This window comes from Ambystoma mexicanum, chromosome 7q (assembly GCF_040938575.1).
Source record: "Ambystoma mexicanum isolate Mex_15411 chromosome 7q, UKY_AmexF1_1, whole genome shotgun sequence".
Lineage (NCBI taxonomy): Eukaryota > Metazoa > Chordata > Amphibia > Caudata > Ambystomatidae > Ambystoma > Ambystoma mexicanum.
Window position 1 is genome coordinate 1,060,374,766 of NC_090941.1, and position 23,024 is coordinate 1,060,397,789.

The 23,024-nt window shown below is 47.3% G+C and overlaps 1 protein-coding gene across 5 annotated transcripts in view; it reads left to right on the plus strand.

The window, feature by feature from the left end:
• Positions 1 to 23,024, plus strand: part of LOC138528612 (uncharacterized) — a 1,266,637-nt gene that overhangs the window by 568,879 nt on the left and 674,734 nt on the right. For all 5 annotated transcript variants that reach the window (XM_069640406.1, XM_069640404.1, XM_069640408.1 and 2 more), the window contains one exon: positions 9,557 to 9,650. In XM_069640406.1, the coding sequence (XP_069496507.1) occupies positions 9,557 to 9,650 (94 nt within the window). The remainder of the gene's footprint in view (positions 1 to 9,556; positions 9,651 to 23,024) is intronic.

A 23,024-nucleotide genomic window follows, 5' to 3' on the forward strand; every position in this document is an offset into this window, starting at 1 on the left:
AAGTGGTGTTTTTGCAGAGGCCTCCGTCTTTGTCCACGTTGTTTTTGGGCAGGAGCCTCCATTTGACCCCAGTGTCGATGTAATGAGTTCTTGGCTTTGGGAAGGCATCTGTGGTGAGGCTGTAGTGGTCAATTTAGTCTGCTTTAAATGCCTCAAGCATTTGTCCGTGTTTTGTGGTTGGGATTTCCCCACTTCTGCTCGTGTCCTGGGACGTGAGTTCTTTTGATGAAGTCTTTTTCACCTGTAGCCAAGGTTTGCCGGGGAGACAGAGTGGCGTCCACAGCGTCCATTGCCGCCATTGACTGCCTGTGACTGCTACTCTGCCGCTACTCTGCGGCCTCTCCGCGGTGTCAGGGAGCTTTTCAATGTTCGCCAGGTGCAAAAAGCAGTAGACACAGTGGAAAGACTGGAAAAGGAGTAGTCTGCAGCCACTGCCTGTGACTGTTACTCTGCCGCTACTTTACCCAAAGAGTGATCTCGCTTACACATAATAAAGGTAGAACATTAGATTGGGTGGTCGATCTGAATAGTGAAGCCTCTATCACCTCTATAACCCCCCGACTTTGGACAGACCACTACCTCCTTTCCTTCACTCTCGCAGATAAAAAACCCATTCCCAATACCACTCTAGTCGCTCCACCTACCCTTACTAGAAACAAAAAAAACATTACTGCTGACAAACTTATACCACTTATAGCACCCACCCTCAACTCATTACCTGACATTAGTGACCCTGACACAATAGTCAACGAATATAACAATATCATGACAAAAGCTTTAGATAAGATTGCCCCATTAAAAATTAGGAGGAGCAAACCCAGAGCACTCCTGAACTCTTGGTTTAACCCGCACCTCCAAACATTGAGAGCAGGAAAAAGAAATTATGAAGCTACCTGGAGACATCAACCCAACAATAAAAATAAAACTGACTTGTCTAATATATCGGCAATACATAAGAAGGAAATAATACACACCAAACAAGACACGTATAACAGGATTCGCCAAGCCAATTCAAGTACAAAGGAACTCTTTGTAATCTTAAAAGAACTGGTAGCCCCCATTCCACCATCAGACAATTGCCGGAAGGACAAACTTTGGTGTTCTAACATTCAAGATTGCTGAATAAAAAGCACTCCTACCTGACTCAGACAGACCTGCTACCTCCCATTCTGACCCCATTAAACCCGCACAACGTTTCACTTTCTCAAGAGTCTCCATTCTCGAGGTTGAAAAAATTGTTTATAGTCATAGCATTGAATGCCTTACCATCTAAAAAAAAGTGTCGAAAAAAAAGCATCTAATGCATTTTTTTGCCTTTATTTTTTAATGATGGGGTTCCCCCAAGCTCCTTTTTTAACCTTTAAAAACCCAATACAATTCAAATAAACCCTTTACCTTAAAAAACTCCATTAGATGCTTTTTTTTCAATGTTTATTTTTAGATGGTAAGGCCTTCGATGCTTTAGCATTCGATACTATGACTGGATACCGAAAAAATCATCCTCTCATTAAAACCGTCTAACTGTCAGGGAGACAAGTGCCCAGCCCAGATTAAAAAAGATGCCGCATGAGACCTCTCGTCATTCATAACCAAGCTTATCAATGCCTATTTTGCATCGGGTATCATCCCTAGTAATCTAAAGGAGTCTTGGGTCCTTCTTCTCCTTAAAAAACAATTGCTAGATCCATCCATCCCTACAAATTATAGGCCCATCACGACTGTACCATTATCACTTAAAATATTAGACCGGGTGGCCTATCTCCAGATTCAGGATTACCTAGAGTTTAATCAGCTCCTGGGACTCCGCCAATCTGGTTTTAGACCCAAACACGGAACTGAAACAGCGCTAAACGATCTTAAAACCCAGATCGACGAGCTCAAGGACAAGGGGAGCACTGCCTTGCTACTCCGACTTGACCTCTCTGCAGCCTTTGATCTGGTAGACCATAAAATATTGTGCAACCACCTCGACTCAGCCGCCCACTTTGCACAAGATGCCATAGTCTGGATCAGTCCTTCTTGAGCAACAGGACTATGAGAGTCTTCACACCATTTGCAGCGGCAGATTCTATTCCTATTACATGTGGTGTGCCGCAGGGCACCTGCGTCCCACCCACACTGTATAATATATTTACTAAGCCCCCATTCGATAATCTGGACCGTCTGGGTGTCACCTACACCAATAATGCTGACTACAACCAGATCCTGATACTGCTTACTGGGGATTATGGATGTGGCCTGAGTAAATAAAATGTACCTCAACATTCAAGCATGGATGGCAGCCCATGGTCTGTGCTTGAATGATGACAAAACTGAGCTTCTTATTCTTGGGACCATATTCAACCTCAACAAACTTAGGTTAAAACTCTAGGATTCTACCTTGAATCGACCCTTACCTTTGCCAAACAGGTCAAGGCCATGGCTTCAGCCTCTGCATATACTTGTGCACTTATTAGGCCAGGCAAACCCTTTCTATCCACACTTAGCTGTACCACACAGGCCTGTGCCTTAATCTAGTCCAAGTTGGACTACTGCAACTCCCTTTACCTGGGTGCCAGTAAGCACTCGATTAACAAGATCTACATTCTCCAAAATAACGCCTTGAGATCGGCACAGGGTATCGCCAAAAGGGATCATATCTGAGAAGCAAAGAGAAAAAATAAATGGCTGTCGTCAGCGATAAAATCCGCTGAAAACTTTGTCGCTGACTCATAAATGCCTCAATAATGCAGCCCCACGGTACCTTATGGAAAGAATCAATAGAAAACTAACCAGGGACCCACCAGGTCTGCCAACCTAGATTGCCTAATCGTACTCAGATTCAAACTTACTAAAGCTGGAGGGAGTAAGTTCCTGGTTAAAGCAGCGCAGTTATGGAATTCCCTCCCTCCTCACCTGAGGGCAGATCCAACATTTCCCAAATTCAGATACAACGTCTCTAAATGGATAAGAGACAACGACCACTTACCGACTAACGTAAAGCCCATCTATCTATCTATGGAAGGACTATAACATCTCTCTACAGACCTAGGGGCATTTAATTACTGCAAACTTTTATCTAATTTGTATATTCACATTGTAAATTATGTAAATGATGTAATTCTCATGATGTGTTCTCCTTATGTATATAGCTGACCTACTGAGCCTAAACAATTGTTACCCATTCAGGATATGTTGCATACTTATGTATCATATGTAACCTTTAAGCTGAAAGAATACTTGTATCCTACTGTACCCTGTGCCCTGATACCCCTGGGTCTGGGGCGCATTACAAATAAATAAACAAACAAACAAGAGGACTGAGGTATGTCTGGAGAGACTTGCACCCTTTGGAACAGGGTTTCTCTTTTTGCTGAAATGCACACAAATACTTCTCGAGGATCGATTTACTTTTTCCTCCGAGGGGTGATCTTGGGAGAGTCGAGTTGGCTAGATACCTAGCAAGAGGCATTTCTGATCATGCCCCCCTATGTATAAGAATAACGGGAAAGAATAGACAGCATGGGGGCTGGAGATTAAATATATTCAATATCAGGTAATATTGTCCCCATATATAATGTCGCCATACATATAGTCGCCGTGAAACGGCATAGGCAACATTATATATGGGGACAATATATGGGGTAAATGGGAGCGTGGGATACAGGAGTGTCCCCCGCTCCCTTTAAATAAAAAAGGGGATGGGGTGTGTCCCCCGCAGGCTCCATATGATAATGTTGCTGCAAGAAAATGGCGCCTTTCTTGCATGGCAACATATTTGCAGGGACTTTATCACATGGAACCATATATTCTAGCTCGGCAACCCTACAATTCTGGAAAAGCTAAACCAGGGACCAGAGGAATACTTGCGAATAAATGAGGGACCTGTGGAAAGTCGAACTACAATATGAGAGGCATACAAGGCAGTAATCAGGTGAGTAGCAATGTCTACGATAGAAAAACACAGGAAGGAAAGACGTTCCCAACTTGAAAAGTTGGAAGCTGATCTGAGGGAGTCAGAGAAGAAATATATCGAACAAAAATCTGAAAGCTGTAGAAAGGAATTTTGTAAAGTCCACAGATCGTTATGGACGGGTAGCCAGAGAGGATGCAAAAATGGCATTTTGTGACAAGAAAGCAAGACAATACGAGATGTGGGATAAGTGTTGGAAGAGGTTTGCCTGTTTGGAGAAAAGAGAGGAAGGCGCCAGATGGGTGCGCAAAATACTGCAGATTAACTGTGAAATTCTTATCAAAAGCGAACACATTGCTGAAACCTTTGCCCAATATTATCAGGATTTGTACCAGGAGCTATCAGATATTGGAGGCAGACCCCACGTCAGAAGAGCTACAGGTGGCAATAAGCCAACTGCAATCAGGGAAAACCCAAGGACCTAACAAGATCCCACTCGAGTTCTGGAAAAAGGCAGGGGACAAAAGTGATAGGGGCGATGGGTGCAATGTTCAAAGAATGCATGCGAAAGGGAGCTTGAGCTGCGGATAGCCACAATAGTGGTCGCGCACAAGAAAGGGAAGCCCTCCAACCAATGTACGGCCTGCCGATCCATCTCCCTAATGAACGGGGAAACAGAAATCTTGGCAAAGGTGCTGGCGAATAGAATGTTGACATGGTGGGCCGACTGATTCACTCTGATCAGTGTGGATTCGTGTCCAGAAGTGCCACCAGAATGAATCTCTGAAGGGTGCACAATGCATTAGGAATTAACTCGCAATTGGTGGTACCGCACACACTCATAGCCCTCAACTCGATCGACTCAGTTAAGTGGGAGTTTCTGTGGGCAGTCATGGAAAAATTAGGGTTTGATCTGAAATATATGGCGTGGATAAGATTATTCTACGCCAATCCATTGACAAGTGTGAAGGTGAATGGCCACATGTCAAGAATATTCTTGCTACAAAAGGGCAAGAGACAAGGCTGCTCCTTCTCACCTTTTGTTCCTGCTGGCTATAGAACCCCTGCCAGAGAGCTGGTGCGAACGGACCCATGTTTAAAAGGGTTTATATTGTCAAAGGGAGGGGAGGACCGTATATCACTGTATGTTGATGAAGTCTTGATCTACCCCGTTGATCCTAGGAACTGTGCTAAGGGTGATGGAGTTGATTGCAGTGTTTGGGGAACACAGCGGGCTGAAAATCAACTGGGACAAATCAGTGCTACTACCGGTAACCGGGGATGCAGAGGTAATACCGGGGAATTGTCTGCTCATGATAGCAAGGGACACCATCAAATATCTGGGCATGCAAATAGGAAAAGATGGGGCCGGTTTCCTCCAAACCAATCTGGAACCTTTGCTAATGCGTCTTCAGGACAATGTTAAACACTGTGCGAGCCTTCCAATTTCAATGCTGGGCAGAGCAAATGTATTCGAAATGATGGCCCTGCTGAGCTGCTCTACGTCCTCTAGAAAGAACACTGGTGAAAATTCCCAGATAAATGTTTCAAAACATAGAGAACATAAAGATAGAAATCATATGTGGGGAAAAGGCACTCTGCAAATAGCTATTAAAATGCTGACGAGATCGGTGTAGGATGGGGGACTCGGACTCCCTGATATTAGGAAGTCTTGGGCAGCACAACTATTGGTTACAAATGAGTGGCGGTTTGGTGATAGGGGATCAGCACACATCAGATTTGAACAGGAATGAATGAAGGATCACCCCCCTACAATTGTTGTGCAGGAGCACGCAGAGAAAAATGTTGCCAAAGCCAGGGCAACGCACTATCGAGATAAGAAGGGAGGTGATACGAAAAATGGAATGGGGTGGGAAATTAACACTGGAATCACCCATATGGGAAAACTCTGATCTGCCTTAAATTAAGAAAATGGGCAACTAACTGTATTGGCACACAGGAGTTCGGGAAACTCTGACATGTCATCGACCACAAACAAATGGCATTCTTTAGACACACACCAAGCTGAAACCTATGATATGACTGACAGAGATCAATATATATATTTACGCCTAAAACTTGCAATAGCATTCGAAGAAAGAGAAGACTGGGACATAACGGAATATTCCCCACTAGAGTCTAACCGACTGGAACAGGAACTTAAAGAGAAAGCTATAACATTACTATACCAGGTGATAAATAATTCTACCTCCCTCTCATTAGTTAAACTTAAGGACAAATGGGAAAGGTAGTTGGGTGCGCTGGAAGAGGAGGAATGGCTGGAAGCCCAATGGTCACCAAGGGAAGCAAGCATATCTAGCATTCTGCGCCTCATCCAATACAAAATCCTACACAGGGTCTTGTACACCAGAGAAGGATAAAACCATATGGGGAGATCAACGGACCCATACTGTCTGAGATGCAGGACAGCAGTGGGTGCCTTCCTATAAAATACAATCTTTTTAGGGGACAATACTAACCACCATGTCCAGGGTAATAGAAACTCAAATATTTAAATGCCCAAAATTGGGACTGCTACACATCTGGGACACCACAGAGATCAACACAAGTTAAAAGAGATTACTCGCGATAGCACTAATGGTGGGGAAAAGAGACTTGGTGGCGAGTTGAGTAGGTCCAGCACCACCAAGTATAACAGTGTAGAGGGAGGGAATGGACGGCTTTTGTGAACTGAACAGAAGACTGTATATAGGGCTAGAGGCTGCCCCTTGAAACATCACAAAATATGGTGTAAGTGGCTGGATATGGATTGAAAGATCAAACAGGATCATCCGAATAAGCGAGGGCCCTGGAGAAGGGGAATAGGGATTCTAAGGGGAGGGAGATAAATGTGGCAAGTAATGGAGGGAAGGCTGGGCACTTGAGCAACTGGGATGGCAATGGGACACTGGTGTCTGCCTCACAATTCGGGTTGTACTGTGTTTTGTTGTGTATTTTCATTTTAAAACTCAAAATGTATTGTTTAAAAAAAAAACAGAGCATTTAATCTGTCATTTTGTTCCTCCCTACCATTCCCATGTACCATGATATTTCTATGGTACACCAGGGTACCTGCAATACCCTTGCAGAGGTGGCTTATTACCCTTTGGAAGACTGCAACCACGGAAGCCAATCCAAATGCCCTCCTGCACTAGCAGTAACATTCAAATGGAATGATAAATGATGTCAAGTGTTTACAATCTTCTGTTGAGGCTTTTGGTGATAGGTTAAGGATACATCTAAAGTCATATACAGATCTGTCCCATGAACATACATTTCAACATTTCCATGATCACTGGAATGTTGAATGTTTTTCTTCAAGTTTTTATTGAAGTCCCTAAGATCCACACAAACTCTAATGTTCTCATTTTTCTTTTAAGCACCAACAATCTGCCTTATACAATTTGGGTGACTTCATGAGTTTGATGAGGTTCTCCGTTACGAGTCTCTGTAGTTCCCTTCTCACATCTTTTCTCACGGCCAGTGGAATGTATCTAACTTTGAGCCTCCTCATTCTTATGTGTGTATCTCTTCACTCTACCAATCGCATTGCAAAACACTCCTAGGAACCTCTATTGCTCTGGCTCTTGGCTCAGGGCTATGTTCATAGCTTGTTGGACTTAGCTTAATGAATATTGCTGCTTTGTCTCTCCATCCTATATTGTCGAAGCTCTTCTCAGCCACGTATAGTTCTTCATAGTTGCAATCCTTTCCTTGAATGCTACAAAAGCTTGAAAGAATCCCAGCAATGTTATTCGCAGAATTTCAAATCTCTGAGGGTTTCTAACATCTGATATTCTCAAGTGTTTCTTCAACCCAATCTTTTGGAGTTTTCCCCACTATTGTTTGGTAAGAATGGAGTATGGAGTACAACTGTGAACTATCTTGAGCTCAAGGACCCCATCTTTGTGCACAATGTGACCTGGACATTTTTACATGTGGTTGTCTATGGTATGTCCTTGTGCCTTATATGCTCATCAAATGCTTGTTGTTGGATCTCTCTTCCTTCTGGACACACGCCCCTCTCTTCTTCCTCCAACAGACACCCGCAAATGTCCGCTTGTTTTGCAATTAGAGCCCATTTGGCCAAGCCCCGGCTGAATGACAATAGGGGAGTCTACCTGACATTTCACAATGGAAGCATTTGCATGGGTTCTCCTGGGGTTGGTAGAAAACTCTTTGGGGAGAGGCACAGCTAGAGATTTCATGGTAGCTTAAATGGTGAATACTGTATAATAGGGCTGCTAATCATGCAGCTTTACAATAAACAACCCGCCCGCTCAGAGATGAATGTGTAAAATGTTTTTTGTCAGAAGATGATGCTGACCTCATAATATAGACAGACTAATTCTGCACCTGTAGTAAGGTTGCCTCACAATCAACAGATGGGAAGGTAAGTGAAATAAAACTTTGTTCCAACAGTGGCCACTAATGTCTCAATGCTGCTCATCCAAAGTGAGTATGAACACATCTGACGTCAGCACGATCCTGCATTTGCTAGACATCAGGGTTGATGTTGTGACTTGTATGAATCTTCGGTTAGAGCAGCGATTGCTCACTCAAGTGGCGCTCTAGGTAAGAGCTGCAAGTCCCTAGCAATGTTAAAAGATGCCTTGAACAAGCACGGCAATGGTTGCAGTGGCGATTAGGGTGAGAAACCAAGTGTATTCACTGACGTGTAGTTCCGTATTAAATGTGTAACGAATAACTACCTTCTAGGCTGACCAATTCTGGAAGTAGATTCCTCTTCCCAAATGTGCCTTGATGGGAGTGGGCTGCTGCACGGTTGTGAATGCTCTGAGGAATTCAATTGATAGGTGAAGCCTGTTATCCAAACATGACCATGCATAGCTTCTAGCAAATCTCTAGCCCTCCAACTGACTCCACCAACCATCGAGGAATCCTTGCTCCCCTTACATTCTAGAGTCAGCAGTAACCTTCCAATGCATCATCCAATGATGCATGGAGAAGAATAATAATAAAACACTAGGCACGCTGCACTCAAGATAGCACAAGTGTGGTATGAGTGTGCAATAATGTGGAAAAAGCACATTGATTTACACCACTTACACCAATGTTACATGATTTAGAATGTTAGATTGGGGTCATGAGGGAGTATTTTACTGGCATAGAAATAAGACACACTCGGTAGGAATGTTAATAATTTCTCCTTGAAACACAATTGTCCGGTGGTCATATGAGAACATTGTCAGAGAAAGTTTGTGTGAGTGATCATTTGTATAGTGTACACGAGACATAAATCAGATTTTGGTAGATTAACTAGTTTCAAGTAATATTGTTATACATCTTTTATCCACAGGTGCATTTTCTATGTGCATGTTTCATATGTTTGACCGGTTCTACGTTATTTCACTGCAGTATTTTTCATCGCGGGTTTTTTCAATGCCGCATTAACGCCCCAAACCCCCCCTTTTTTTTTTTTATACCCTTACACCCACAACCATATATTTACTTTTTTAACCCCCCCCCCCCCAAAAAAAAACCGATGAGTTTTTTTTCAAAATAAAAACGGCGATAAAAAAACACGCGATGAAAAATACCGCAGTGAAATGCGTGTTTACCGTTTGACCATGGTGCATGAATGCCACGTTATAACATACAGAGGTCAAAGGTGCTGAGAGTCATCTTGTGTTTTCGATACAGATTTTGCACCCAGATGTCATAATCCTTGACAAGCAACAGAATGAGCCAAAACATGAGCGGATAAGCACAGAGGCGTTAACAGTGAACTCAACAGGTAAACAATGCTGTCTCTTTTTCTTATATATTCAAAGACTAACACATTGTGCCTCTGCATGGTTTTAATGCTGCCTGAAATGATTATTTATTAGCCTTGACCTACTCATAGTGTGCACTTAAAGTGATCTCCCTGCGCATGCACTCATTTGAAATCAAAAGTGCGAATCACTCTCGTGCCAACCCACACTGCACTATTACACCAAGCTCTGTTTTTTTGTTGTAAGTTACTTTTATGAAATATAGTGTTCTTATAATGGGATGCATTATCCTTGTTGATGACATGATATAATGTTGCATTATGTTGCTACTATTGTAAATGATATCTATGCTGCCCGTACTTAATAAACACATTTTAAAATAAATTATTACTGTCTGAAAACGCAGGATGCCTGTGATAAGTATCCCAACATGAGTTATAACTTGTCAAAATTGACTTACAATGGGGGTTTGGGAACTGTCTAGATAGTTATTACATTGAGTTATGAAAATAACGGATATCTGGCAAGGATCTCCCTAGTACCTCCCATTCTTTTTTTGTTGATATTGTCCCAATGTAAAGGTGAGGATATATCGGAGTAGCAGATACTCAACACAACATGATTAACACCAAATACACCTACATGTAGCCAGACACATGCTTATCCACGCTGTGGTGCACAGACTTCCATTCACCTGTAGATGTTGTCTGCTTAGCTATGTTTAAACCCAACATAAAAACCAATTATGTGGCTTGGTTAAACCCCACAGTAGGCTCGATTTCAAACTTAAACCCGCCCTGGCTAGGCATTTGTCTATCTTGGAAAATCAAAAACTCTTGGGCTGTTGCTTGTTAGTAAACTCTCTTTTAATGACATCTTTCTTAGTATTAGTCATAGTCCAATTTTAAATCCCCTCTTCCTCCTGATTGACAGGAAGGATACTGGAGAATTTCTACAAAGCATCAAGTAATTGTAATGGATTCCTTCTTGCCACAAATTCCTCTTCTATAAATCCATATCCGAGTTCAGCTGTTTCTGCCGCCAGGAGGCGCCGCGTGGCTCCACGTTGCGTCCGTCAGATGCCGGTACATGCCCCGTGCCAGAAATGACATCGGGGCCAGCAATAAGTAGCTCAGGCGCACCCCATCACCTTTTTTGCACACACTGTTCTTTTATTGGGAACATGCTCGTCAAGCCTTTCTAAAAATGATTTGCCATGCCGCCTCCAGCAAAGGCCTGGGGTTTCAAGCCACGCACGGACTGCAGTAGACAGATGTTTGTCTCCGATTCGCACCGTATTTGCTTGTACTGTCTAAGTGAAGACCAGGACACCTGCAGTCACCCAGGACTGCGGGTTGTGTCAGTCGATGCGCCCAAAGGCCCGTAGGGGGCGGGTACCAAAATTGTTCACCTTCATCCACAAAGACAAGATACCTTGGTCGAAGTCGCGCTGCGCGGATCCCGAAGATCAAACGGCTGCGCGCGTGGGTCTTTCGTCAGCACCCAGGACGACTGGCTCATCTAAGCTTGCTCGCCGGATCTAGTCTCAGAACATGTACTCCATACATGCACTCTTGTACAGTTTTGAGATTTTTCCTGAATTTCAAAAAGTCCCAGGTTCTGAAGTCCCAGTATCTCCGGTTTATCGGGGCAGTCTTGGACACTCGCCTGGGCATGGTGTTCCCACCCAACGATCGAGTGGCATACATTTTCCGGATGGCCAATGTCCTCCAATCACAGACACGAGTCCGAGCCTCGGGCTTCATGGCCTCCTGCAATCTAGTGGTGCCAGAGGCAAGGCTGCGCATGAGCTCTGTCCAGTGGCTTCTTTATTACCAATGGTCACAGTTCCAGGGCCACATGTCAGACCTCCTGGAGGTTTCGAGTCGGGTGGCTCAGGACCTAGCGTGTTGGGCCGGGCGAGATAATTTTCTGAAAGGTGCGTTGTTTCAGCAACCTTGGCCCCAGGTGACGGTGGTCATGGACGCATCTCTGACCAATTGTGGTGCTCACTTGTCAGATCTTACTTTGAGTGGACTGTGGTCACCCGCAGAGTCTCCGGAGCACAGCAACTTGCTGGAGCTGAGGGCAAAACAAAACGTCTTTAATACATGCAAATTACAGCTGGGAGGGTCATTCAGCTCCTTAGAATTAAAAACTGAAAATGCTCTCATTGAGTTACAGTATTTAAAGACAAAAACTAAAAAAAATTGAATACATTACAAGTATCAAGTTCATGGTAATCCCACGTTCCCTATTGGCTATCGCTTATATAAAAATATAAATACAACCTATGCTACTTTGCTCTATTGTTATTATATTACCTGTGACCATCCTAAGAAAAGATCCAGACGAATGACCTAATTGTTCACTCAGCAAAAAATACTCCATCCTGATTGGCTAAAGTTATACATGCAACATTTACTAAAATGGCATACCTTCATTGGTCAAAACAAAATCATCTAACTTCTGATGTCCAATCCCACCAAAAAGACCCAATCATGTAGTGAGGGTGAACAGTCAGCAAATTAGACAGTGATATCCTCTCCCATGAGCTGAGACAATTTCGCAATCCAGACAGCTTGCAGGCCTTGGAGTAGTTTACTGTGCAACACTTTTTGTAACTCTTATTTTGAAACATGTTGCTATACCTGGCACACGTTCTTCTGGCTATCTCTTGGGAACGTGATGGCTTTATAAAAAACGTAACTGAGGCCACACTCCTTGGAAACAAATTTCTTACATTTATTTGTAATACCAAGCCCTTCTATTAGAGACCCAGTTGTCGCAACAATCCCTAGATGGAGGTTTGGTGCTTTTGCCAATGTCTCCATCCGAGGCTTTGTTCACACTAAAATATGTCCTTCACGATTATGGTACTTATCTATAGTCGAGAACACAAACCGTTATTCTACATTTCACTCAAAGCTCCTGAGACCAGCTAGGCCCTGCAGCAATAAATATTCTCCAGCATGGGGTCTGGCATGGATTCACATCCTCGTGAATATTCCCCATCGTCAGGCTGGGAATCCTTGGTAAAAAGAAAAGAAGTTTCACTTTAGCCTGAAAACTGCATTTGAAGGGATTGTGTCCTCCGACTTATTCCTCATCTTAAATATATCCTTCCAGCTCTGCTGGCCTCAGAAAATTTTTTCTCTAGAGGGCGCTGCGCGTCGACGTCCCTCGAGTCGATGTCCTTCGACAGCCGCCGTATCGACGCTTCACGTCATCCTGCCTAAAAAGGCCGCGCGCAGCATCCGTTGCTCAGTTCCGTTTTTCCGCGCTACTCGGTGCCTCGGAATTCCGTTGCTCAGTTCTTAGTCAGAATAATCCTATTTACCTCGAGTTATTCGATCCGTACTCGATGGCTTCCTCGTCGGAACCGACAACTCCTCGATCCGGCTTCAAAAAATGTCGAGATTGTGGGAAAAAGATGTCGTTGACCGATCCTCACAGAAATTGTCTGTGGTGCTTAGGAGCCGAACACCATTGTTCGGAGTGCAAGGACTGTATGTCCATGACAGCTAAGGCCCTGAAGGAGCGTAGGGGGAAGCTGGAGAAAGGTAAGACTTTTAAAGCTTCTTCTTCGTTGACGAAGTCTAGACATTCGTCTCCTCGTCACCATTCGCGCTCCAGGTCTCGGAGTGGGTCTCATCACTCCTCGAGATCGAAGCACTCGAAGAGGAGACGTCGAAGATCCCCTTCTCCGTCTTCCTCTTCCTCTGTTTCGCCAAAAAGAATCCCTTGCCCCACGAAACATAGTTCCCGGGCTGAATGGGAGGAATTCAGAAAAAATATGATGAGCGTCTTCGAGAAAGCGGCCTCGACCCCCTCGAAGACTGCCGAGAGCGATGCTCTGGTCGAAAGACCCGAAGGTCAAAAACGCCGCGAGTCGCAGTACCCGGCGAAAGGAACCTCTCGAGCGCGTCTCGAACCCTCGAGTAGGACTATGACCTCCAAACCTTCCTCGAAGGTTCCGTCGACGCCGTCGACGAAGGTTCTGTCGACGTCGAGGTCGATGTCTTCGACGCCGTTGTCGAAGGGACCTTCGACACACGGGTCTGTCGACTCGACGCCGGCCTCGACACCGGCGTCGACGCCGAGAAAAGTCACGGTGACCACACATCCAGTGACGATCCCCAGGCCCTCGACGTCGATGGCGTCGATATTGTCGAGTAGAATTCCAATTCTGTCGAGGTCCTCGAGGCCTCCACCTCTGTTTTCGACGCCACGCTCGAAGCCTTCGGCGTCGACGACATCGACGTTTTCGAGGCCAATAATGACAAGTTCGGCACCCTCTGCCTTGGAAATGGGATTTACTCCCTTTATGAGTTCAGAACAATTGAGAACTATATCCTCAATTTTAGAAGAGGGTGATTTGTCTGAACAAGACACATTTGAGTTACAGGGACCTGTAACCCCAGTTAGAGAGGAATTTCCTCTGAAGAGCGTAGATTAAATGATCTTCATGATTCTTTACATGAGGCAAGTGGGTTAGACACTTCCCCTGAGGTGGATTTTGCTAAGCCAGAACTGGGGGAGCATGCTGAAACCCCCTACAGAGCCTTAATGGCTAGGATTACAGAGTTCATGGGGTGGTTGGCACCTTCACAATCTTTCCAACAAGATGACCTCACGGATATTCTTGACAAATGCCCACAAGAGGATCCGGTGGTGCCCTTTCATAAAGCTCTTCAGAGAAAGATCATGACAAACTGGGAAACCCCAGAGGTAATACCAGCAGTAAATAAAAACTGTCTGCAAAGTACAGGGTATCTTCCACAGACCCAGAGTTTTTGTCTAAACATCCATCCCCAGAAAGTCTGGTGGTACAAGCAGCATCCTTTACCGATGTCAAGACGGCTTATCCTACAGTCCCACAGGACAGGGACGATAAAAAATATGATGCTATGGCAAAGAAAGTCTTTTCAGCATGTAGCATGGCATTAAAGTCGGTTAATGCTACGTGCACCCTTGCTAGGTTCAGCCATACACTTTGGGAGTGTGCTTCTACAGCGGCTGACTGCATCCCGGAGGGAGAAGAGAGGGATGCGTTCCTGAATATTATACAGGACGGTAAAGACGCTATGTGCGAATCCCTCCAGACGGGCATTGATTCGGCTGACAGTATCAGCAGAGCAATGGCGGCAAGTACATCAACCAGGAGGTTCGCTTGGTTGAGAAAGTCGGGTTTTGCCCCAGATGTGCAAGCCAGGCTCTTGAACATGCCATTCGATGGCTCTTCTTTGTTCGGGAAAAAGGCGGATGACAGTTTAGAGAAACTGCAAACTTCAAAAGCAGCAGCAAAATCCCTAGGAGCTGCAATCCGTCAGACTCCTTTTCGTCCCACAGGAACCTCTGCGAGGGGCAAGTCCTTTCGCTTCTACTCCACATTCGGAAGAGGTAGAGGACGACCGGCTCAAAGGGGTCAAAGAAGAACTACCCTAGGTGGACGGGGTAGATATTCTAAAGCCGCAGCAACAGCAGGTGCCTCTTTACCATCGGCATCTGCATCAGCCGCCCCAAAACCACTCTGAGGACTCCCCTCACAGGACACCTGTAGGGGGCAGGTTGACTCAACATCTGACGGTATGGCAGGCTATCACGTCAGATGCTTGGGCATTGGAAACAGTCGCCCAAGGTTACTGCCTGCCTTTCCTACGTATACCTCAGAGTCATCCACCGGGGATCAGCTCTCAGAAAGCTCCAGATCCGCTCCTCTTGCAGGAAATTTTGGACCTGCTAGAGAAAGGTGCCATAGAACCGGTACCTGTAGCGGAGAGGAACAAGGGCTGGTACTCCCCTTACTTTCTCATTCCGAAGAAAGACGGAGGACTGAGACCCATCTTGGACTTGCGAGAATTGAACAAATTCCTCAGGAAAGACAAATTCAAGATGGTCACTCTTTCTCAGATCCTCCAGGCCCTGCAGTTTCAGGACTGGTTGGTATCTCTGGACCTTCAGGACGCTTATTTCCATGTGCCTATCCATCTCAAACACAGGAAATACCTGAGGTTCGCAATTGGCAACTCTCACTATCAATTTCGAGTACTGCCATTTGGGCTGACCTCCGCCCCGAGGGTCTTCACCAAGTTAATGTCGGTAGTGGCTGCAAGTCTAAGGAGGGAAGGGATTCACGTCTACCCCTACCTGGACGATTGGCTGATCAGGGCTGTTTCTCCGGAGTAAGCTCAGATCCAGCTAAATCACGTGTGCTACTCCCTTCACAAACTGGGCTTCTCCCTCAATTTAAAGAAGTCTCAAATGATACCATCGCAGAGACTCCAGTTCATAGGAGCGATCCTGGATACTTCCCTGGGAAAAGCCTCGCCACCAGAGGTGAGGGCTCAAGATATTCTACAGATGGTTACCAAGTTCCAACATGCCCAACGTCTCCCAGCCTTCGACTTTTTGAGGTTGCTAGGCCTCATGCCATCCTGCATTTTCCTTGTGCCAGAGGCTCGCCTGAGAATGAGATCCCTCCAGTGGGCACTGAGGACTCAGTGGTCACAATTCTCAGGGAGAATGACAGATCTTCTTCAGGTTCCCGGCAGGGTAGCTCGAGACCTTCAGTGGTGGGCCTGTCAGGAGAACATTCTGAAAGGAGAACAGTTTCGGCAACCCTGGCCGGAGATAACAGTAGTCACGGATGCCTCACTCACGGGGTGGGGAGCCCACGCCAACGACTTGACCATCAGCGGTCGTTGGTCTCCATCGGAGTCCAGACTACACATCAACCTGTTAGAGCTGAGAGCCATCAGACTTGCGTTGAAGGCTTTCCTGCCAGCTGTACAAGGGAAGAACGTCCTGATAATGACGGACAACACGGTGGCCATGCATTACCTCAACAAAAGAGGAGGCGTAGGATCACTACCCCTGTGCAGAGAGGCGATGCAGCTCTGGTTTTGGGCAATACAAGAAGGAATCTCTCTTTCGGCAGTTCACCTAGCCGGAGAGAAGAACTTGACAGCTGACGCTCTGAGCAGGCAGAACACAGTCTCCCACGAGTGGGAGCTAGCTCAGGAAGTCCTTCAAGAAATCTTCGCCCTTTGGGGAACCCCTCAGGTAGATCTGTTCGCCACCAGCCTAAACAGGAAATGCGACCTGTTCTGCTCAAGGGAATTTCCTCCGAGAGGAGCTCTGGGAGACGCGTTCATAGTGGACTGGGAGTTTCCGCTTCTGTACGTGTTCCCACCGGTCCCTGTCATTCCTCAAATGATCAGGAGGTTGAGAAGATTCCGGCGAACCATGATCCTATTTGCCCCGGATTGGGCCAGGAGAACGTGGTACCCGGACCTTCTAGACTTGTCCATCTGCCCTCCAATTCGACTTCCTCTCAGAGAGAACCTACTCTCACAGAAGGGAGGTCAGGTTCTCCATCCAGACATCAAAACCCTCAACCTTCACGCTTGGCTTCTGAACGGCTGAGGTACAAGGATTGGGACCTCCCTGATGATGTTATGGAGGTGTTGCTTTCGGCAAGGAGGCCAGCAACAAAGTCTTTATACCGCTGCCGTTGGAACAGATTTTGCAGCTGGTGTAGAGAACAGAATATCGACCCATTTTCATGTGGTACACCAATGGTTTTGTCCTTCCTACTATATTTGGCAAATTCAGGCCTTCAAGTTGGCACCATTAAGGGCTATCTCGCAGCGCTATCTATCTTTAAGCGTACTGCGGAAGAACCATCCTATTTCAAATTACCCTTGGTAATACAGTTTCTAAAGGGGTTAACCAATGTTTATCCCCCAAGACCATTCCAAGTTCCCCTATGGGATTTAAACTTAGTACTAACTTTCCTGATGGGTACACCTTTCGAACCTCTCCATTCTTGTTCGTTAAGATTCCTTACCCTTAAAACTGTTTTATTAATAGCACTCACATCTGCTAGAAGGGTGAGCGAATTACAAGCTCTTTCTTGTAAACCCCCTCATACAATCTTTCACAAAGACAAAGTTGTCCTGCAAGTGAAGCCTAATTTCCTCCCAAAGGTAGTTTCTGAATTCCATATCTCTCCGAAGATTACCCTACCATCTTTCTATCCTCCTCCTCACCCGGGGAAAGAGGAAGAGAGGTTACACAGACTAGACCCTAGGAGGGTTTTAAGTTTTTACATTAGTAGACTAGCCAGAATAAGACAGGCAGACCAGCTGTTTGTAGGTTACGCAGGTCACAAGCTGGGGTTACCAATAACTAAGCAGACCATTTCCAGATGGATCATTCTAGCCATTCTGGAATGTTATAAACTGGCAGGGAAAGAGCCCCCTCAAAACCTTAGGGCTCATTCGACCAGAGGTATTGCAGCTTCATCGGCCCTCAAAAGAGGCGTGCCGGTTAAAGACATATGTGCGGCCGCTACATAGTCGTCTGTCCATACCTTTACACGTTTTTACAATCTGGATTCCTCCTCTAGTCAAGAGACTAGGTTTGGAAGGGCTGTACTGCATTCTATTCATCAATAGAAGACAGCGTGAAGTCAGTACTCCCTCCTCCGAATATAGAATACTGCTATGGGAGCCTATCTAAGATGAGGAATACGTCGGAGGACACAATCCCTTCGAAGAACAAGTTACTTCTTACCTTGTAACGTTCTTTCGACGGGATGTTCCTCCGACGTATTCCTCATCGACCCTCCCATCCATCCCCGCAGTTCTACTTCCCTTGTTGTTGCAGCTTACGCTCCTTCAGGGTGATTAGTCTAGTCCAGACAGTAATACTGTGGGCTACAAAACGGAACTGAGCAACGGATGCTGCGCGCGGCCTTTATAGGCAGGATGACGTCGAGCGTCGATACAGCGGCTGTCGAAGGACATCGACTCGAGGGACGTCGACGCGCAGCGCCCTCTAGAGAAAAATTTTTCCGAGGCCAGCAGAGCTGGAAGGATATATTTAAGATGAGGAATACGTCGGAGGAACATCCCGTCGAAAGAACGTTACAAGGTAAGAAGTAACTTGTTCTTCTCTTCTAAACCAATCACAGTCCTGTGGGTCATAATGCCCACATCCAATGACAGTCATCTACCTAAACTCCACCCCTGGTGGCCATCTTCAAATATTTACCACACATTTCAGTGTTGGGAGTCCTCTCATCGTGCTCTTAGTTTTTGTAATTTTTTGAGTTTTTTCCGATACATATGTTAGTTTTTCTGCGGTGGTTCCTCTTTCGATCGTTGATCACCTTCCTGCAGCGAAGATCTACTTCATCACCCAGTTCTTTTTTCAAGTCAAAGGCCCATGCTTCGGCTTACTTCGTGCCTTCCACGGTGTCTGAAGAGAAGAGGAGTCTCCAACATATGTGCGAAATGTGGTCTATGAAATGTCTCTGTTGAGATCTGTTGAGGATCGGCACCTCAAGTGCTTATGTTGCCTGCATCCAGACCACAATGAGGAAGGATGCGAGATTTGCGGTGGAGTACGATAAAAAAGGACAGTTGCAGCAGGTTAGCGGCATGGCTCAAGTTGGGAAAGGCCTCTAATGCGGCCTCCGGGTGCAGTCCTGCCTCATTCAGGACTGGCTGGTCCCATGAGCGTGCTCCCTCTGAGAAGAGGATGAGGTCCTTTGAGGACGCCCCTTCCCTGGGGGTCCAAAAGAAGGCTAAGCACCATGCTATGGATCCCGCTGGGGTCACTGCGGCTGTGGGACTCAGTTTGGGAAGGACACGTTCCCCATCACTGTCTACATCCATGTTGAGCCTGCCAGTTAGGGGTGCTCCTTCCAAAAGGAAGTCCTGGACACCATCAAAGCTTTCATTGCCGTCTTCGGACAAGACTACAAAGGAGAAGTCCTCGGGTGGCCCCCCGTCGGTGGCACCATCAGTGACCAAGACCACAACTTTGTCAACAACTGCTTCATCTTCCAGGATGTCCACACCGTCGACGACCACGACCCCGTCGATGAAAGCGCTGGCATCCACTTTGCCGATGGCTCCGTCGCCGAGCATCATGGTCGAAAGGGGGCCTGGCCACGACAGTGGTCTCTGTGATCAAAACGACAACACCACGAGTGGCCTTGCCTCCAAGGCATAGGGCTTCTGCGGCAGCTCGACTACATCAGCTGACACCCCTGTGAAGGTGGTGGTACCAATTATCACCTCACTCCAGCAGGAGTCGGGTATGGCCAAGGCCCGGCTACCGCCCTCGGAACTCCCCCCCCCCCCCTAATGCAGGGGAGAGAATCCCTGATGAGGACAAGGGATTCTCTGAAGGAGCCTGTGCACATCTATACGAGCTCCGACGACAACTTGCCCGATGAGATACAACAAAGTCTGCCTACTACTCCTGTGCCTGTCCCGGCCTGAGTCCCTCTAGGCCGCCGGCCAGAAACACTTCCAGGCCTAAGCGTAAGCCAAGGTACCTGTAGGGCCAGAGAAGTCAGCCGCCGCCACCACTGCCGCATTGGCCTTTGACCCCTGTGATGGAGGAGCCCCCACACACAGATACGGATACTTGTGTGGCTCACACCAATGAGTCTGACCATCTTCCTCCTGCAGACGGGGATCCGCTGGGTGCCGACGAGCCCTCCAGCGCTTTGCCTGTGGATGAGGTTGGTTCCTTTCACGCCATGATCTCGAGGGCCACTGCCCTCTTCAATTTGGTACCGGAGGAAATGAGGAAGGAGGGGTTTCTTTTTCAGCGCCGGGAATCCAGGCGGAAGACCGTCATGTTAATTCCTCTGCTGGATCATGTCTGGGAGGAGGGTTTGGCCTTGATGGGGAAGTCAAGTACCGCTTCTCCCAAGAGAGATAGGCTGGAGAAGAAGAACAGGGTTTCAGACTCGGCCCACAGGTGCTTGAGATCACAGCTTTCTTCGGACTCCGTGGTGTCTGCCACCACCAGGAAGCGCTCTTCGAACCTATCTTCTTCGGCCATAGTGTCTACAGACCAGGAGGGGAAGAAGCTTGATGCAGTGGGAAAGCACATCATTTTCACTGCGCTCTCCAGCGCCTAACCCGCTAAGGCCCTGGCCATCTTATCCCGCTATGACAGGGAGCTGTGGTGTAAGCTTGGGCCCATTTTGGACTTCCCGCCGGAGAACAAGAAGATTGACTATGGCTCTGTTCAAGGAAGGTGAGGTGGCTTCAGATCACGCCATCACGGGGGCGCTGGTCATTGCGGATACTGGTTTCTTCCAGATGGGCAACTGGCTGTACCTCCGTTGACGAGGCTGGCTGAAAGCCACTCAATTCAGGGCAGACATCCAGTCCAAGGTGGTGGACATGCCCTTTGATGGCAGAAATCTATTTGGCAAGACTATAGTAGAGTCTCTCCAGATGATTCAGAGGGATACGGAGACAGCACGTATCAGCAGAGCAGAGGAGGTTGTCGTTCATTCCATCCTCAAAGGGGAAGTCCGGCAGGTCCTCCAAGGGGTTTAACGCCCCCTATCGTCAACCCTCCCATTCCACGGCCCTGGAAGCCTACAGAGGCCGCTCAGAGGCCTACGGCAGTAGAGGCCAGCACCATCATCGCCACAGGCTAGGACGCAGATGCCCAAGCAGGCCTGAACCGGCTGTGGATCCGGGAACCTTCTTTCTCACCCCAGTGAGAGGCCGGCTAGTGAATTTTGTCGACAAGTGGAAGACCATCACCACAGACAAATGGGTGCTGGACGTTCTTCGTCAGGGGCACAACTTGGAATTCCAACACAGGTGCCCTCGCATTCCTTCTGTGGCACGTTAAGAACACCTGTCCCAACTGCTGCAGGAAGTTCAGGACATGTTGAGAAAGGGGGCGATAGAAACTGCCCCCCCACTGCCTCCAGGGCTCTGGCATGTACTCCAGATACTTTCTGAGACAGAAAAAGTCATCGGGGGTGGCGGCCAATCCTAGTCTTAAGGTGTCTCAACAAGTATTTGAAGTCCCAGGAGTTCAGGATGGCCACGTTGCAGCAAATGCTCGACCAGCTGGAGGAGGGAGACTTCCTGGCGACCTTGGACCTGGAAGACGCCTACTTTCATGTCCCCATTCATCCAAAACATTGAAAGTTCCTCCGGTTTGTGATCCAGGGACATTATCTGTTCAAAGACCTTGCCCTTCGGCCTCAAGTCAGCGCAGAGGGTGTACACAAAGTGCTTGTTTCCAGTGGCAGGGCATCTACGCCTCAAGGGCACCCACGTCTATCCTTATCTGGACGGCTGGCTCATCCACTCCCGGTCGCTCACACTGGCAATCCAGTACACTGCACGGACCATCTAATCACGGAGCTTGGATTCTCCATCAACTATCCGATGTCCTGCATGGAGCCATCGCAGAACGCTCTGTTCATGGGCGCTCGTCTCAATACGGTTTCATGCCTGGCTACCCCCTCGAAGGAGAGGGTGATGGCCATCCTGGGAAACGTAAAGTGCCTATCCTCGTCTCAACCCGCGATGGTACGGGCCGTCAAGTTGCTGTTTGGCATGATGTCTTCCTGCATCCACCTCGTTCCATTCTGCAGGCTCCAGATGAGGCCTATTCAGGAGCTCCTGGATGTGTGGTTTCGGCAAGTCACAGACTCATCGACGGAAAAGATTGCCCTCAGCCAAGATTTCTGACAAGCTCTACGATGGCGGGGAGTGCGCCTTCATCTGATGCAAGGAGCACCTTTTCAGATCCTGCCATACAAGGTCACGGTCACCACAGATGCCTCTTTGAAAGGGTGGGGGGGCCCACACTGGACAGTTGCGCACCAGAGGCCTTTGGCTCCAAGAGGAAAAGGACCTTCACATCAACGTCCTAAACTCCTGGCAGTCTTCTGGGCCCTCAAGTCATTCCTTCCTCAACGGCAGGGAAAGGTGGTGAGGATATTCACAGACAATACCACCACCATGTTCTACATCCAGAAGCAGGGCGGGACGCACTCTCCGGCGCTCTCCCTGGAGGCTCAGTCCCTGTCGAACTGGACCATTCTTGAGGACATGTTCCTCGTCCCTTTTCATTTGGCGGGCAGAAAGAACACCAGCGCAGACTCGCTAAGCAGGGAGCTGTAGTCCGGCCACGAGTGGGAGCTTTGTCAGGATCAAGTGACTTCTCTGTTCAGCAAGTGGGGCCAACCCCAGATCGACCTCTTCGCGACTGCAGCCAACACCATGTGCCAGTGGTTCGCCAGCAGGTTCCCTCAGCTGAGGGGTCTGGGTGATTCCTTCTCGTTCCCTTGGGAGGGGCTCTTCCTGTATGCTTTCCCTCCGATCATTCTCCTGCTACGTGTGATCAACACACACAGACAATGTTATTGCAGGATGATTTTCATCGCTCCGGCGTGGCCACAACAGATCTGGTACCCGAACCTGCTCCGTCTGTCAGTAGCTGCATTCATCTGGCTACCTCCACTTCCTGATCTTCTCTCCAGAGAATACGGAACAATACTGCACCATAAACCAGCGTTGCTGAGCCTCACGGCCTGGCTCCTGCAGCCC